General features: G+C 37.9%; 3 protein-coding genes across 4 annotated transcripts; 1 reads left to right on the top strand and 2 right to left on the bottom strand.

The window, feature by feature from the left end:
• Positions 1 to 552: 552 nt before the first annotated feature.
• Positions 553 to 3,391, bottom strand: LOC121987127 (SNF1-related protein kinase catalytic subunit alpha KIN10-like). Its single transcript, XM_042541023.1, has 9 exons — positions 3,208 to 3,391; positions 2,410 to 2,594; positions 2,057 to 2,239; positions 1,827 to 1,958; positions 1,533 to 1,718; positions 1,321 to 1,410; positions 1,045 to 1,230; positions 765 to 950; positions 553 to 678 (listed from the first exon to the last, which is right to left on the bottom strand). The coding sequence occupies exons 1-9, from the start codon at positions 3,389 to 3,391 to the stop codon at positions 553 to 555; spliced, it is 1,458 nt and encodes a 485-aa protein (XP_042396957.1).
• A 6,986-nt stretch (positions 3,392 to 10,377) lies between these two features.
• Positions 10,378 to 10,858, top strand: LOC121986329 (histone H4-like). Its single transcript, XM_042540210.1, has one exon. It carries the CDS (start codon positions 10,378 to 10,380, stop codon positions 10,687 to 10,689), a length of 312 nt encoding a protein of 103 aa, XP_042396144.1. The 3' UTR covers positions 10,690 to 10,858.
• Positions 10,600 to 15,387, bottom strand: LOC121986328 (SNF1-related protein kinase catalytic subunit alpha KIN10-like). 2 transcript variants are annotated; one of them, XM_042540209.1, is made up of 12 exons: positions 15,105 to 15,387; positions 14,526 to 14,716; positions 13,226 to 13,410; positions 12,696 to 12,878; positions 12,481 to 12,612; positions 12,211 to 12,396; positions 11,657 to 11,746; positions 11,504 to 11,590; positions 11,327 to 11,419; positions 11,069 to 11,254; positions 10,955 to 10,999; positions 10,600 to 10,741 (listed from the first exon to the last, which is right to left on the bottom strand). In XM_042540209.1, exons 2-12 carry the CDS (start codon positions 14,707 to 14,709, stop codon positions 10,709 to 10,711), a joined length of 1,404 nt encoding a protein of 467 aa, XP_042396143.1. In that variant the 5' UTR covers positions 14,710 to 14,716; positions 15,105 to 15,387; the 3' UTR covers positions 10,600 to 10,708. The 2 variants fall into 2 exon arrangements, with proteins under 2 accessions (XP_042396143.1, XP_042396142.1); XM_042540208.1 differs by lacking the exon at positions 10,600 to 10,741 and having other exon boundaries at positions 10,791 to 10,999.
• Positions 15,388 to 17,228: the final 1,841 nt, after the last annotated feature.

Below are 17,228 nucleotides of genomic sequence, written 5' to 3' on the forward strand. Positions count from 1 at the left end.
TAAGCTTTTATTGAGTATTGTAATATGTTAAGGGGATATATTAAGGTATTAAAAATTTATATAAGGAAATGTTAAATTTTTTAATTAATTTTTTAAATTTAAAATATTAAAAAAATTAAAAAAATAAAAAAAAATTGACCGATCTCCTGCGCGCGCGCACAGTCGCGCACTGTGCGAGCGCGCAGGAGATCAAAACTCTATATATATATATATATATATATTTTAAAATTTTCTCCCATATTTTTTTAATTTATATCCCTTCTAACCCGAACCTTCTCTTTCCTTTTTTTCTTAATTGTTCTTCCTTTGTCGACGCCTCCGGCCGTGGACTGCGCGAAGCGGCACCGCATGGTCCTCCGCCGCAAGACTGCACTCTCGGCTTCGGCGGCTGAGCCAACTTCTGCGAGTACTTTCTAAAGTCTAGGATTAGTGTTTACGCGAAGTCTGTAAAAAAGTCTATCTTTACGAAGATGCAGCTTTCGAATCATGTATTCAAACGCACTGAATATCTTATTTATTTATATATATATATATATAAAATGCATTGTTGAATCAGTTTGAATTTCCCAGAACTCTAAGCTGAACAAGGAGGTCAGCACACAAATCAAGAAATTGAAGCTGAGGGCCGCTCACCCTCATCAAATCCAGAAGGTACTTCTCTTCTAAGCTCTTGTAAAGCTGCAAAACACGTATATAAAGACACATGATTGATCTATCCTCTATCCTCTGGTAATCAAAGCATGACTAATTAAGAATGGTTTTACCTGCAATTCAAACTTCAGTACTGCCGTGGTTCCAGCACCTTCTGTTTCAACAATGCCTTGGTCATTAGCACGGCCAGGAAGATAAAGGCACTTGATGTTGTAATTTCCAATATTCTTCCAAGAAACATTCAGGTCTCGCAGAGCCTTGAGTACCTCTGTCATGATTTCACGAGGATGGGCTCGAGACTGGATGACCAAATTAAAGATTCGCAAGTTAAATTAAAGGACCTATTGAATGCTTTGGTTAAGAGAGATGAGCAAGTTAATTATATTAGAGCACCTCAAATCCTAGAGCCCATTTTTTTTCGGTATTAGGGAAAGCTGGTAGGCGATTTGGAATTGCAATGTCACTTGAACTCGTATGCAAGCACTCCTGCACCATGGTTTCTTGGAAACCGCCGCCAAGGTAGCCGGCGGTCGTGTCGTGGAACCGATTGTCGAAGAGCAAATAATACGAAATAGTTGCCTAATTTATGAAGAGTAGTGATAAAGTTAGTTAAAGTTGTTTTACTCAGAGAAGCACTTAACTTGATTATTCGCAGGAAATTAAATATACCTCATTTTGTATCCTGTTATGGAGAGACTCGATCAACTGGTCTCTGTTGAAGCCCATTTTAGTCACCTGCAGAAGGATGACTTCGTCGATCTGCCAGAATGGTCAATTGTTTGTGAGGCAGATTATAGAATCAATTCATGTGATTCCGGCTAGATATATAGTCGAGCAGAATTAAATTCTACGTACGAGGGTAGTTAGAATAGATAACTCACCTTTTTAGTTTGCTGTGAAGTATGCGGTGGAGGAACAGCCAGATAGCGAGGAAGACGAATCTTGAACCATTCATGTTCACGAATTTGGCCGATAGTTATTCTCTTCATAGGATCAACCACCAGCATTTTACGAATCAAATCCTCAGGAAGAGCAGACAAATGACTAGGAAAAGTATATAGCCCCCGCTGGATTATCGACAATATAATGGCCAATCCATCAATATGTTATATATATATGCTTATCACAATTTTGGCACAATAATGCAAAACCGAGCTTGTTAGAAGATTTCTTGCCTTTATTTTCTGATACAACTTTGGCGTATTCGCATCGTCGAAGGGAAGGGTACCACAAAGAAGAGCGTAAAGAATGACACCACAACTCCACACATCTACCTCAGGTCCAGCATACAATTTTTCACTGATAATCTAATTAAACAAATATATGTAATGAACTCGACATCACAGTAAAAGTCCAAGTAAACCGATCGAAAACAATAGACTGACAAAGAGAAATCTCTAAATACCTCGGGTGCAGCATAATTTGGGCTCCCACAGCTCGTCTTCAGAAAATAGCCATCGCGCATGACGTTACTTAAGCCAAAGTCGGAAATTTTAATATTGTGCTTTGAATCCAACAACAAGTTCTCTGGTTTTAGGTCCCGATGAACTACCATGTTTCTGTGGCAATACTCCACGCCGGATATGATCTATTTGGTGAAGATGTAGGTTTTAATTTATCCGAAATGAGAGAATACCAAAGTAGTAAAATATAGCTAGAGAACTCCCATCAGATAATAAAGTATCAGAACTCTGATTTTAATTAGGATATATCAAGGACAAACTAAGGTGTGACAAAGAAAGAATTCTCAATTAGTACCTGTTGGAAGAAGCGACGAGCTTCATCCTCTTGTAACCTCCTTCTTTCAACAATATAATCATACAGCTCGCCCGACGCCACATGCTCCGTGACAATATAAATGTGTGAATGTGTCTCAATCGCCTCATACATACGCACAATATGAGGATGCCTTAATAGTCTTAAAATTTTGATTTCTCGTATCACTGCAATGCAAAACAATTTCATGTAATTAAATATATTAATTAGACAAATAAAACATAAGATGAGACAAATTAAATTTAAAAAAATCTGAAATATGATTTCCTCAAAGAATCACATGACATGATCGATTCCATGGGCATGTTGGGATATTGGACGACTGATATGTATTAGAAGACAATATATGTTGGGATTCCATGGGCATCTTTTCAGATTTTACAATAATCTGATCCTATAAAACTAGAAAATAAAATAGTACTCTAAGTTTCAAAGAAACAGGATAAGAGAAAAACTAAAATTAGGTTGTCCAATGCAAAGTAGAATTTGTTCTTATCTAATTAGCTTTTCCTCCAGAGACATGAGGTATCCACAATTCTAATCAAACCGGTTATTAGATGAACTTTATACTATTAACATCACACCATCAAACAATAGGGCTCAGTAAAATAGAAGTCAAAGTAACTGTATTTTTTTTTAAAAAAAATATCGCCATATTCAATTAATGTGATCCTCAAACTTTTTGAAATGTAAATCAAGGTATTAGCAAAATGGTTACTGATATTTTTATCTAGTAATGCAATGAATATACTCAAAATGGAGAAAGATCTATGTACATGCCTTTTTCTTCCATTCCCTTGCTCTTTATTGTATGACGACTTTGGGTCTTGATAGCAACCTTGTGGCCCGTCAACAAATGCTCTGCAAGTTTAACCCTGCCAAATGACCCAACGCCAATATTCTTTCCTAGCTTATAATTTTGCAAGGCTACAGCAGCGCGGCTACCTCTACTAGATCCTTCCATTTTGACTCTAAAATATTATTAAAAAAAAAAGTTAGAAAGTTTAAGTCCCTAAGTACATGTAGCATTGAGGTAGAATATTACTTGAACGACAGAATTGACAGATAGCAAGAATAACTTCAGCCGTGTTATTTCCCACATACTTTGAGTTGATTCACAGGAAGACTAAATTAAACTACATGATGTTGAAAGGAATAAAGAGGAAGATGGAGGTTGAACTAGTATACAAGCTTAACATCATAGAAGTTCTAATAATTGTTTAACCCAACTGAAACTGAAGGTACGTACGATCAAATTAACTTGAAGAAAAGGACAAAGCTCAAACCCATACAATAGTTGACGAGAAAAAAACCTTGGAAGATTAATTTGAAAAAAGACAAGTAACAACAAAATTCTCAATGAAATTGCACGTGTAAAACAGAAAGAAAAACAAAAACCCATGAAACTAACTTGAATCAACCGTTGTGAAGAATCGGAACTTCGGTTTGGGACTCGCAGAGAGAAGGAAGAAGCGCTAAAACGATATCTGTGTAAGGGAGTGCGAAGGGAGGGAAATCCGACTACCGATGGTCAGTTTTATACAAAATAACAATTACGGATATTAATCAAAAATTAAGAAATTTACGGATTATCTACCATTTTTAAATAATTATAACTATATTTATCATTATTTCTATATTTATTATGATATATTAACATATTTATCGTTATATTTTTTATATATTACCTTAACCATTTATATAAATAAATTTAATTTAAATTAAAATTATATACTATAAATAACTGATATGAAATACTAAAATAATTTTTTATTATTATTTTATTTTTAATTAAAATAAGTAACCTTCTTTCGTTAATATTATATTGACACATTTAAAAAAAAGATTATTAAAATAATATTCATCTATAATTTTATACTCCACCTCAGAACAATTTTGTTAAAAATAATATTATTTTATAATTATTTATATAAAATAATATTATTTTAAAATTACTAAATATAAAATTCCACCGCATCAACGTGATATTTATTTATTTTGTAAGATGAAGCTGTCTTAGAGTACAAAAAAATATTGCTGTATAAAAATTTTTTTAAGATGGAGCATAAAAGTATTTCAAAAATCAACAGATAAATGAGAAACTGGTACTGATTTTCAGTAATATCTATTGTTATTTAATATATTGATAATGAGTTGGGAGAAGATATTGTATTGAAGAAGATGCTCTTTGTGATGTTAAATATCTTCAACTGCGATCTTATTCAAGAAATCGTCGAGGTCTTGCTCCGCGTATCGCACGCGGGCATGTCCCGAGTAATCTGCTGGATGTTCACTTTGTGGCGCTCGACACGAGTGCACTGATCGCTGGAGTCAAGGACCACGATGAATTTCAAGACCGCGTCAAAGCGATCCTCAGGGAGGTTGAGGAGGCCAAAGCAAGGTCATTCTCTTATCGACAAAATCCACTTGGTTTTCGGTGCGGGCGAAGCAAAAGGTACTCTAGACGCTGCTAACCTCTTCAAGCCAATGCTTGCGAGAGGTCAGCTGCGATGCATTGGGGACGACGAGTTTTGAGGATTACCGAAAGTATATTGATAAAGATGCCGCCCTTGAGTGTCAATTTCAACCAGTGTATTATGTGGACGACCATATTGAAGCTACGAGCATCATTCACGGACTCAAGGAGCAGTTTCAAAGAAACCAACGTATTACAGTCATAGTCATCGGTAATGCTCTTATTGCGCTCTCACTTGACCCTCTTGATGCCGCTCAGATATCCCATCGCTATATCACCGGTAAGTTTAAATGTTTGCAGATTTCATTTGAACTTTTCTTATCAACTTAACGTTATTATATGATGCCATAGATTTAACATTTTACCAGTCAAGTCAACTGATGATGAGATCAATCGATTAGGCAATCGATTAGGATAGGACATAGAATATTTTTATACCCGAGGGTTAAAAGAATCAGTCGACTGGTAATAGCATCAATAGATTGTTAAAGAGTTGTTGGCATAATCGTGGGTTCTACGAATTACCGTTGGCCAGTACCAGTCGACTGGTGCAAGCATCGGTCGATTGATAATGGTAAAATCAGCTTCTTATTTTCTAAGCTCTATATAATATGTTGGTGCAATATCCCCTGGGTCAAGGTTGACTAGGTTGACTAGGCTTGAAGCCTAGAGTCTAGATATTTGAGTTTCGATATTTGACAAAACGTGGATGATCCTGTCTGGAATTTGAGTCGGATGGACCGTCGGGTGAGGTGGATGGAATGTTGACTGAGTCGCGATGTTCCGAAGGGGGGGTGTGCTGAGATGGCTTCTGTGTTGACCAAGTCGTCAAAAGTCCTATGGTCAATGCTACCTATAGCCAATGACCGGGTTGCCCCCGATCCCTGGAATCCCGAGACTCGAGGCAGATCCAACAATTATATGAGTAACAGACCAATAATATAATAATGAAATAAATGAGGGGCGAGTACGAAAAACGTACCCTAGCCCAAGGGGCGCCCTCGGATGGGACGCTGCTCGAGTTGTCGTGACTCGGAAGGGTAGATGAATGCGCCGGACAAGGAGATGGATCTGACGACGCGGAGCTGAACGCGGTGGCATGAAACTGGATGCGACCTTAGCACGCAGACCGGGATAAAAAAACATTGGCACTTAGGTCGGGATACAAATATCGACACGCAAGCCAAGACATAAAACATCATAAAAGTCTAGTCAAAACATAATGACAACGAGGGCTCCGGGGCCTGATCGACATTGGAAGCATACGACACTACGGATCGAGCGCCGGAGAACCGGACCAACGAATTTGAGGTGCCAGTAGCGGCTCCAACAACTATGGTGGCAGCTGGAAGAGAGGAAGAGGCGGGCAATGGGCTGTCGGGGCGTGGCAGCGTGAATGAGGGAGAAAATGAGGGCTCTGGCGGTGTGCATCTAAGCCGGCGATGGCAGGAGGTGGCTGTGTGAGAAAGAGAGAAGAGGAAGGGCAGAGGTGGCACGAGAAGGACCCGGCGGCGACGAGACCCTCCGGCAAGGCAGCACCGAATGGGGGTGGCGGCAGCGTCCCTCGCGGCTGTGGTGGCAGCGAAGAAGGAAAACACGAGCTACTCCCTTAGTTCCTCTTAGCTATGGAAGAAAAAGCCCTCCTAGTGTTGGCGTTGATCTGACCCGCAACGACAGAGGCATGGAGAGGAAGAAGGAAAAGGAGATGATGTGGCCGGTGTCATGAGGAGAAGGGAGAGGAGAGGCTATGGCCGGCGTCGCGAGGAGAAGGAAGAGTAGAGAGGTGGTCGTCGCCGGCGGCCATCGCTCGAGGGTGGCAGCGAAAGAGGGAGCCGAAGTGGCGACGCGGTAAGTAGAGGGAGAGGAGAAGAGGTGGCGGCCGGCGGCGGCGCCGGCGAGGAGTGTGGGAGGGAGGAAGAAAGACCTCCTCCTTCTTCCTGTTGGCGGCGGTGGAGAAGAAACACCCTCCTTTGCTACAATGCCTCATTTCCCCTCTTAAAGCCCTAACCAGCAAAAAGATCAAAATGCCCTCCTTCCTCCCCCTAATTTCTTCTCTACCCCTCAACCTATATCCACATCACAAGTCTCCACCTCAAGTTTAGTCGAAGGAGGTGCAAGCCCGACTGACTAGACCAAACCCAAAACAAAATCGCTACCGAACGCGAAATCAGATCACTGGACTTGTCTTATCACGTTGAACGAGTAACTGTGGCGATGCCGAGCAAGTGACTCAAATAGTATAGAGCGACGAGAAATAATGCGAAGCGCATGCCGAGCCACCGATCGATCAGATGTTGAGGGAGATCGAGTGATATCGGGAAGACGCTTGAGCGATATTGAACAAAGTGATCGGGCAATTATGCAAATGACAAGTAAAAAACAAGTGCCGATCGGGGCGATGAATGCGGGGTAAAGCGATGAGTGAGATACGAGCAAGGGGGCATGACAGAGCGACAAACGAGACGTGGACGACGAGTGCAAGGTATAACGGCGAGTGAATCACGAGCTATGAATGTCGACATGGCTATGAGTGTTAAATAGAACGATAACCAACCCAGAATTTGATCAAACATCTGAATGGTACCCGGGCGATAGGGTGATACTGCGGTGGCATTAACTCCGATAGATATGAGTCAACATCTATCGAAAATCAAGATGAGAGTATTTCTCAGCTAGAGTACTCAGAGTGATTGGAAGTCTGATATATTTAATGAGTTGTACGTGACCAAATTTAGCATACGTAGTAAGCAAGCTGAGTAGATACACGAACAATCTCAATATTAAGTATTGAAAATAGATAACAAGAGTATTAAGGTACTTGCGGTATACTCGTGATTATAGACTGCATTACATGAGATATCCTACTATGTTGAAGGATGCAACGACACAAATTAGATATCAGATATAAAAGATTCTAAGTCCATATATTTCTTCACTTTGGGAAGTGCAACTATTTCATAGAAATCTTTTAAGCAAATAATAATAACTAGATCCATAATGAAATCTGAGTTTGTAGCTCTTGACAAATATGGTGATGGTTGAAAACTGCGTCGGCAATTTGTATACATTGCAATAGTCAATCTACAATTGGTCGAGCGCAGAGTCATCTATATAATAGTAAGGTTCGACATATACATTGTAAACACAATACTATTAGGCAACTACTTTCAACGAGAGTTATCACTTTGAACTATGTATAGTGAAAGGATAATCAAGCAAATCCACTAACAAAGGGTTAAATAGAGAGTTAATTGTTAGCTCATTGTGAGGAATGAGCTTGATGTAAGTGTCGATGCTGACTATAGGTGCAAAGGAAACCCAACCTATATTGACTGGAGATCCTAAGAACTAGGTTTGAAGGGACACCCTAATTATATTGAAAGACAATCATTATAGAGGATTGACCCGATGAATCAGTGATCAGATGAAGGGTAAACATTCTTGCTTTTAATGATCACATTGGAGTAATAGAAAATACTCTCGAAAGATCACCTATGTGAGTAAGAAGTAGGGCTACTTCGAAGAAAAATGGCGATACAATTCTTAACGCTTCTCACAGAACCAGACGTGTTCATGGCCAAGAATGAACACACTCACGAGACCTGAGCTATATCAGGGAGAGTGTTGGGTGAAATTTGTCCATGCTTACACAAATGGAAAATAGTCCAAAGACATCGTGTCCACTGCTTAGCCAGTGAGCAAACAGATGTTCACAAGGTTAGGTTCAAAGGGTAACACTTACCTCTCCTATACACGACTCAATTGTAGAAGGTTATCACATACTTTGTTTCCATTTATGTGAGGGTTGTTAGAAAAATATAAATAGAAATATGATTTATGGGATATTAGTCTCACACTTAGTTAATGGCATTATAACTAATCATAGTATATAAGGAGGTGTGAATCCAAAATCCCAATTACACTATCCCCAAGTTTTTTGTGTGAACATTATTATACAAAATGGACCGTGGTCGGGATACAATGAGTCCACATACATTAGTTCGTAATTTATACCTTTCTTGAATTCTTAACGTCATATGTCACTTGCATAGTCACATGTTAGTTGCATATAATGCAGTTGTTCTCATGGCGTCACATTGCATGCAAAGTAACCTTGTTAGTACTTTGCATGACTGCCATATGTATTTGATGTGCATGTAAGCTGCTTGACATGTTCAGAATATGCCACCTTCCTTAAAGGTGATTGTTCATACAGTTGATCACTTCTATAAAGCAGCCTTGATCTCAACGTGAAGGGAGAATCGAGAAGTAAGCATGAGCATAAAGCGGAAAGAAAGAGAGACTTCTATCATGAGAAATTTCTTAGTTCTTCTTTATCTTTTTGTTGAGTAATTTTTGATTCGATACATATTTATGATAATGTTTAGGTATACGTTTAGTTTGTCATATTAATCTGTGCTAAGTCATAGATGTTCAAGTATGATTTTTTAGCATCGTCAGATGGGATGAATCTATTTTAAGAAGATTATTTCGTTGTAAGACTAGGCACCTTTATTCTTTGGGAGACGCTCTTCACGTAACTCAGATATAAACTTCATATTTGGTCGACGCCCGTCTTGAGCCATCGGTTTCAAAGTCCTCGACTCAGTACTCAAAAAATTCATCGATATATTAAATTGACGATCGACCTATTCAACTAGACCGATAGTTTAAGATTATCAACTAAAGTCATCTTGACAAACAAATAAATAAATATTGTCCCTCCAACATATTATGGGTAAAGTTCTAACAGATTGATAGCTTAAACATCAATGAATTTGTTGAAATGAGTTGAACTCAGAGTATTTCCAAAAAGAAATTTGTCCTTATAATTTTAAAAAATGGCATACTTTGTTATATTAATTATGAAATCTATATCGTACTGAAAATTTATATAAATAATATAAATTTATATCATATTAAAATTTCAATAGGATATGGATATAAATATTTTTCGCACGATTTAGTGTAAGATACCGAACCACCCCTAATTAAATCAGTAAATAGAAATTTCAAGTCCTCAGATCGTAAGTATAATTGGGGGCGCATAGATTTATAGTCAAGAAGTTAGGATTCAATTTTTAAAGTATCATTATCTATAATTATTATTTCGATGATGCGCTTTCAGTTATCTATTTTGTATAGAATTTTTAAAACCAATTTATTTTATAAATACGTCAATTCATGTTACACAATTAAATCTTAATAAGCCCGGACACACGGCCCGACGGATACTGAAAGTCAGCCCAAACTTTCCGTCCACGTCACTGATCCGAACTCAGCAACCTGACAGATCAGAGCTCTAGAAACCGAATCGGACGACTGATAAGCAACATCCCACGGATCACTCGTTGTCTGCAGCCCCGAAACTTCTGTATAAATATCTTCGGCCCCTTATTTTCGCCCACACCGTCTCAAAATTCCCTCCGCTTGGCCGTCGTTTCTTTCGATTTTGGTGGTCTTCGTTTGTCGACATGTCCGGCCGTGGTAAGGGAGGCAAGGGGCTCGGCAAGGGTGGTGCGAAGCGGCACCGCAAGGTCCTCCGCGACAATATCCAGGGGATCACGAAGCCGGCGATCCGCCGTCTCGCCCGCCGCGGCGGCGTTAAGCGCATCAGCGGACTCATCTACGAGGAAACCCGCGGCGTGCTCAAGATCTTCCTCGAGAATGTCATACGCGACGCCGTCACCTATACTGAGCACGCCCGCCGCAAGACCGTTACGGCCATGGACGTTGTCTACTCACTCAAACGCCAGGGCCGCACCCTCTACGGCTTCGGCGGCTGATCCCTCTTCTCCTGACTGCTTACCAAACTCTAGGGTTATGTTTTTCCCAAGTCTGTAAAAAAAAAAAAGTTATTTTATGATGATGCAGCTCTGGAATCATGTATTCAAACGCACTGAATATCTTCTTTAAAAAAAAAATGCATTGTTGAATTATTTCCCAGAATTATAAGACAGTCGAGTGCGAATGACAATTTTGTTACAGAACTCTAAGCTGCGCAAGGAAGGCAGCGCACAAATCAAGAAATTGAAGCTGAGGACCGCTCACCCTCTGCAAATCCAGGAGGTACTTCTCTTCTCTGGTCTTGTAAAGCTGCAAAACACGTAAAGACACGTGTGGTTGATCCTCTTGTAATGAAAGAATGGCTGAGATTGGTTTTACCTGCATTTCAAACTTCACTGCCGTGGTTATGCTTCCAGCACCGTCTGTTTCGACATTGCCTTCGCCGTCAGCACGGCCAGTAAGATAACGGCACTTGATGTTGTAATGCCCATTCTTCTTCCATGAAACATTCAGGTCTCGCAAAGCCTTGAGTACCTCTGTCATGATTTCACGATGGGCTCGGGTCTGGATGACCAAAAGCTGTGCAAGTTAAAGGACCTATTAAATGCTTTGGTTGAGATGAGCAAGTGAGAGCACCTGAAGTCTGAGGGTCCATTTTCTTTCGGTATGAGGGAAACTTGGTAGGCGATTTGGAATTGCTATGTCACTTGAACTCGTATGCAAATAATCCTGCAAAATGGAAAATGCATGCAGATAATCCATAGTTTCATGAGCAAGCCATGGCAGTTCTATTTTAGATTAAGCACTGCGCACCATGGTTTCTTGGAAATCACCGACAAGGTAGCCGCCGCTCGTGGCGCGGAATCGATTGTCGACGAGCAAATAGTACGAAACAGTTGCCTAATTTATGAAGACTAATACAATCAGTTGAAGTTGTCTGAGAAGCACTTTGATTGCAGAAAATACCTCATTTTGGATCCTGTTATGAAGAGATTCGATCAACTGGTCTTTGTCGAAGCCCATTTTAGTCACCTCCAGAAGGATGTCTTCGTCGATCTGCAGAATGGTCAACTGTTTGTGAGGCAGATTATAGAATCTTCAAGTCATCTACCAAGAACCGGGTTGAGAATGTAAAACATATGAAAATTTTTGATTAGCCGAAACAGCATCAAAAGAGTCAGAAATTAAAAATATAAGCAATTAACACAGCAGTCTTAAATGATAGTATCTATCATTTACAAATAAAAGGAGTCTGAATTCATGTAACAAATCTCAAACACATATACTGATTAGAAGGGGAAGAAACTTCATAGTCTGAGAATAACATGAAAATTGAGATTTTCTTCTAATCCGTATCATTTTTTTCACAACTGGATCCACAAATCTAGTAGTCAATAGTAATTCCTTAATCAGACCTTCTTAGGATTTTTTTTAAAAAATAATACGTGTTCTTAGAAATTCTAGGTGAGTATTTAGAATAGAAAGAGTACTACTTAAGTAACGATTCCAAAACAACTAACCTTTTTAGCTTGCTGTGACGTATCTGGTGGAGGAACAGACAGATAGCAAGGAAGACGAATTTTGAACCATGCATGTTCACGAATTTGGCCAATAATTATTCTCTTCGTAGGATCGACCACCAGCATTTTAGGAATCAAATCCCGAGCAAGAGCAGACAAATGACTAGGAAGAGTATATAGCCCCCCCTGGATTATCGACAATGGTGAATCCATCAATATGCTATGCTTGCGGAACCAGAACACAAAAAAATGAGTTAGAAGATTTCTTGCCTTTATTATCTTAAACAAGTTTGGTATATTCTCATCGTCGAAGGGAAGGGTACCACAAAGAAGAGCGTAAAGAATGACACCACAACTCCACACATCTACCTCAGGTCCAGCATAAAATTTTCCAGTGATAACCTAAAACGAATTAACTCAGCATCACAGTAAAAGTCCAAGTAAAACGGAAAACAAGAGACTAACAAAGAGGAATTTCTAAATACCTCAGGAGCAGCATAATTTGGGCTCCCACAGCTCGTCTTCAGAAAATGGCCATCACGCATGACATTACTTAAGCCAAAGTCGGCAATTTTAACATTGCACTTTGAATCCAACAACAAGTTCTCTGGTTTTAGGTCCCGATGAACTACCATGTTTCTATGGCAGTACTCCACGCCAGATATAATCTATTTGGTGATGACATTGGTTTTTAACCAAAATGAAAGGAAGAAAGTCAGACATGACACTATATGTTCTATAGGTGATATCAATCTCAATAAGGCACATAAAACAACACAAAATATGGATGAATCTCTCTTCCCAAAGACACACTGAACAGAAAATAATTAAAGGGAAAATAGTTCTTGGAAGCATTTGGATGAAACAGGATTTTCTGACCATTGAGCATGCATGACCTAAACACGAACCAAACCAGAAAAATCTACAGAATTCCCATTAGGTAATAAAATGTTAGAACTCTGATTTTCAGATATATCTATGGATGAGGTGTGAGAAAGAAAGAATTCTCAAGTACCTGTTGGAAGAAGCGACGAGCTTCATCCTCTTGTAACCTCCCCTTTTCAACAATATAATCAAATAGCTCGCCCGACTTAACATACTCCATGACAACATAAATGTCTGAATGTGTCTCAATCACCTCGTAAAGACGTATAATATGAGGATGCATAAATAGTCTTAAAATTTTGATTTCTCGTCTCACTGCAATGCAAAATCATGTCATCTAAATATATCAATCAGACAGAAAACATAAGAGGGCAGTGGGGCATCACACATAAACTTAAAAATGTCTGAGATTTGCTCGAAACATCACATGGCATGGTCAATGCAATGGGCATGTTGGGATATTGGATGATTGATATGTATTAGAGGACAATGTTGCACAACTAATCACCAATCTCACTATAGAGAAGAAAATCTTTAAATTAGAAGATGTTTAATCATTGATTGAATGATGAAAGCAAAAAGAAGAGTCATCCTTTTAAGATCTTACAATATATGATTACATAAGACTAGCAAAATAGTCTCAGTTTCAAAGAGGCAGGAAAAGAGAAAAACTAAAATTAGTTGTAAGTTTGAAGTATGCTAAAATTTATAAGTCGTCTGATATATTTGAATGGTTCATTTTTACTTGTTAATCTTTATCAAGAAGAAATTGCTTTAGACCCCATTGAAGGAAATCATAAATAAAAGTACTTAAGTAAAAAAGAGATTTAAAAAAAAAAGTCCATGCCCAGACTTATTTTAACATAATCTTTTTAATTGCATCAAGAGTATTATAACAACAATACTTCTCAATCTCAGACAAATTTTAGGCATGTTTTTAGTTTAAAATTTATTATCCTAAGCTAATTTCCTTGTTAATCAAGAGCTCTGAAATTTTTGTGTATTTGCAATTTGCAGAATTAATGACCATTAGATCCTTCTATATAGGTTGTTTGCAAGTGCAGAATAGCATATAAAGAAGAAAGATGGGGAAAAGCTTCCAAGTTCACAAGTAAAATTGTCCAATGCAAAGTAGATTTTGTTCTTATCTAATTAGCATTTCCTCAATAGATATGAGGTACCACAATTCTAATCAAACCGGTTATTAGATGAACTTACTATTAACATCACACGGTCATACAATAGGGCTCTGAAACATAGAAGAACTAAAATTATTTGTATTTTTTGAATAAAAAAATATCGTCATATTCAATCAATGTTAATCCTCAAACTTTCTGAAATGTAAATCAAGGTGTTAGAAAAATGGTTACTGATATTTTTATTAAGTAATGCAATGAATATATTCAAGATGGAGAAAGATCTAGACATGCCTTTTTCTTCCATTTCCATGCTCTTTATTTTATGACGGTTGAGGATCTTGATAGCAACCTTGTGGCCCGTCGACAAATGCTCTGCAATTTTAAACTTGCCAAATGTCCCGATTCCAAGAGTCTTTCCTAGCTTATAATTTTGCAAGACAACGTCAGCACTGCTACCTCTACCAGATCCTTCCATTTTGATTCTAAAATATTATTTAAAAAAAGGAAGTTAGCAAGTGTACTTCCCTGAGTACATGTAGCATTGAGGTAGAATATTACTTCATGAACACTTCCGCCATGTTATTTCCCACACATACTTTGAGTTGATTCACATGAAGACTAAACTACTTGATGTTGAAAGGAATAAAGAAACTGAAGGTAGAACCAAATTAATGGGAAGAAAAGGAAAAGCCCAACCCCATACAATAGTTGACAAGAAAAAACCCTTGGAAGATTTTAATCAAGGCAAGAAGTAATATAATTCTCAATGAAATTGCACATATAAATGCGAATAACCAGAGTAAGTGAATAACCCATCGAATGAACACTACCAAATTAAACAGAAAAAAAAAACAACAACAGAAAACTAACCTGAATCAGCGGGGGCTTGTTGTGGCCGGCGTAGTAGAGAATCGAGAAGCAGCGAAATGGGGAGAAACGAATCTAGGGTTTGGGACTCGGCGGAGAGAAAGAAAAAACGATCGTTTTAAGGAAGTGCGAAGGCAGATGAAAGCTAGATGATCAAGTCATCCACTCGCCATCGTCGCCATCGCCAAAGGCAGCTCGTTCCGAGCGAATTCCACAAATGATCGGCCGGTGCAATCAAGGCGTCGCTCTTAGTATTCATTTTGATTATTGCTGGAAGGCAAGATGACGTCCGTAGTCGGAGGTTGTTTACTTCGGAGGATGGAATCTGCTTTCATAAAGGACAGCCTTCCCGAGCAGCAAGACAATGATATTTTCGTCATTACGTTATTCCACTCTCTCTTACTCAATTAATGTTTTAATTAAATTAAAAATAAATACTAAAAAATTATATAATCTCTATAAATTACTGATATATAAAATATTTGAATAATTTTTTATTTTTATTACTTTATTTGTAATTAAAATAAGTAACCTTCTTTCTTTAATATTATATTGGTAGAAAAATAAAAAAACACTCTTATTTATTCAATCACTACATTTTTTTTAAAATATATATATTAAAATAATATCAATCTATAATTTTATATTCAACATGCACTTTTATACTCCACCTCAGAACTATTTTGTACAAAATAATATTATTTTAGAATTGCTTATATAAAATTTCACCACATTTGAATTGTTCAGGATGATATTATTTATTTATTTATTTGAGCATAACTAGATCAAAATTAAAGCTGTTTTAAAGTCGAAACAGCTCTAAAAATATTGCCGTTTTGTATAAAATATTTTTAATATGGAGCATAAAAGTGTACGATTGTAAAAACGTGGGTTGAATAGCGAGTTTCGTTAATTTATATTTGAAAAGCATACCGCGGAAATAAAATACAATTAAAGAAACGTATTTATTTGTATTCGTTTGTAGCTTGTGCTGCTAGTCTAAGATCCATGATTGTTTAATGATTTTTGATGTGCTCTTAAAGTGTGATGATGGATGTATGATATTTTTGGTGTAATGATTATGAGTTAATTTTTAGAAATTGACGACTTCAAATTTATTTCACTGTACTTTTGACGTCTATATATTTAAATGTACCTTTCTCCATATTCATAGGATCGACATTAAGAAGATCATTAATGTAATGAATCTACATTTAATGGCTTCTTATGGATAGTTTACTTAATTTGTTTTTTTCGAATAACGATTTAGAAGCAAAGATTCGGATTATAAAAATAATCCAAGGAAAGGAACGATTTACCGTTCCTTACAATTTAAAATACGAAAGAGCTAAATAATTAAATAAACAATCAGTATACTGATAACTTTAAAGATTCGAGGTTGAAGGTGGTTGTCTGAGCAGTACGCAAGCACTGCATCAGAATTTCATAGCAATACTATAGTTGAAAGTCGATCGAAAGTAGTGTTGTACTAAGGTTGCTGTCCATAGCTTCTTTTATAGCCCATTGTGGTTGCTCATATAACCTCAGAACGACCCTAGCTAGCTAGGCCTCATCCGATCTGACTCTATCGTGAGTTTATCTGCTTCTGAGTGCTTGTATCCTCTCTAATCACCTGAACCTCCAGCCACATGGATCCTATCTGATCACCCTGAGTACTTTGATTTGACCAACTTTTGATCTCAAACTCTTGCATCGCGCAGAGGTAGCATAGATAGAATAATAATATTATAAAAGAGACAACTCACATCTATTTTGTCCCAATTTTGGATTTTTAGTGAAATCATGGGTTGAACATGCGTCTACTGTTCCCCCTTAAGAAAACACATCTTTACCCACTCTATTAAAGAGAGTTTATTTGTCAGTCAAATATCCGGTCCTTTAGACCTGTTTGAATTTCTTGCTCAGGATCCGATCCTTCAACCTCAGGGCTTCTTTTGATTTTCGATCCTCGCTGACCCATCGACCTGCTGGACGTTTGATCCATTTAAACTTCCTACTTGGTGTCAACTTTTGCCTTGTATCCACTTCAATTGACCTAGTATGACTTCTCTTTACCTAGTTATCTAATCCAGTTAATCTATTAGGGCTTTTCTAATACAGCAACAT

This window comes from Zingiber officinale, chromosome 5B (assembly GCF_018446385.1).
Source record: "Zingiber officinale cultivar Zhangliang chromosome 5B, Zo_v1.1, whole genome shotgun sequence".
In the NCBI taxonomy this organism is placed as follows: domain Eukaryota; kingdom Viridiplantae; phylum Streptophyta; class Magnoliopsida; order Zingiberales; family Zingiberaceae; genus Zingiber; species Zingiber officinale.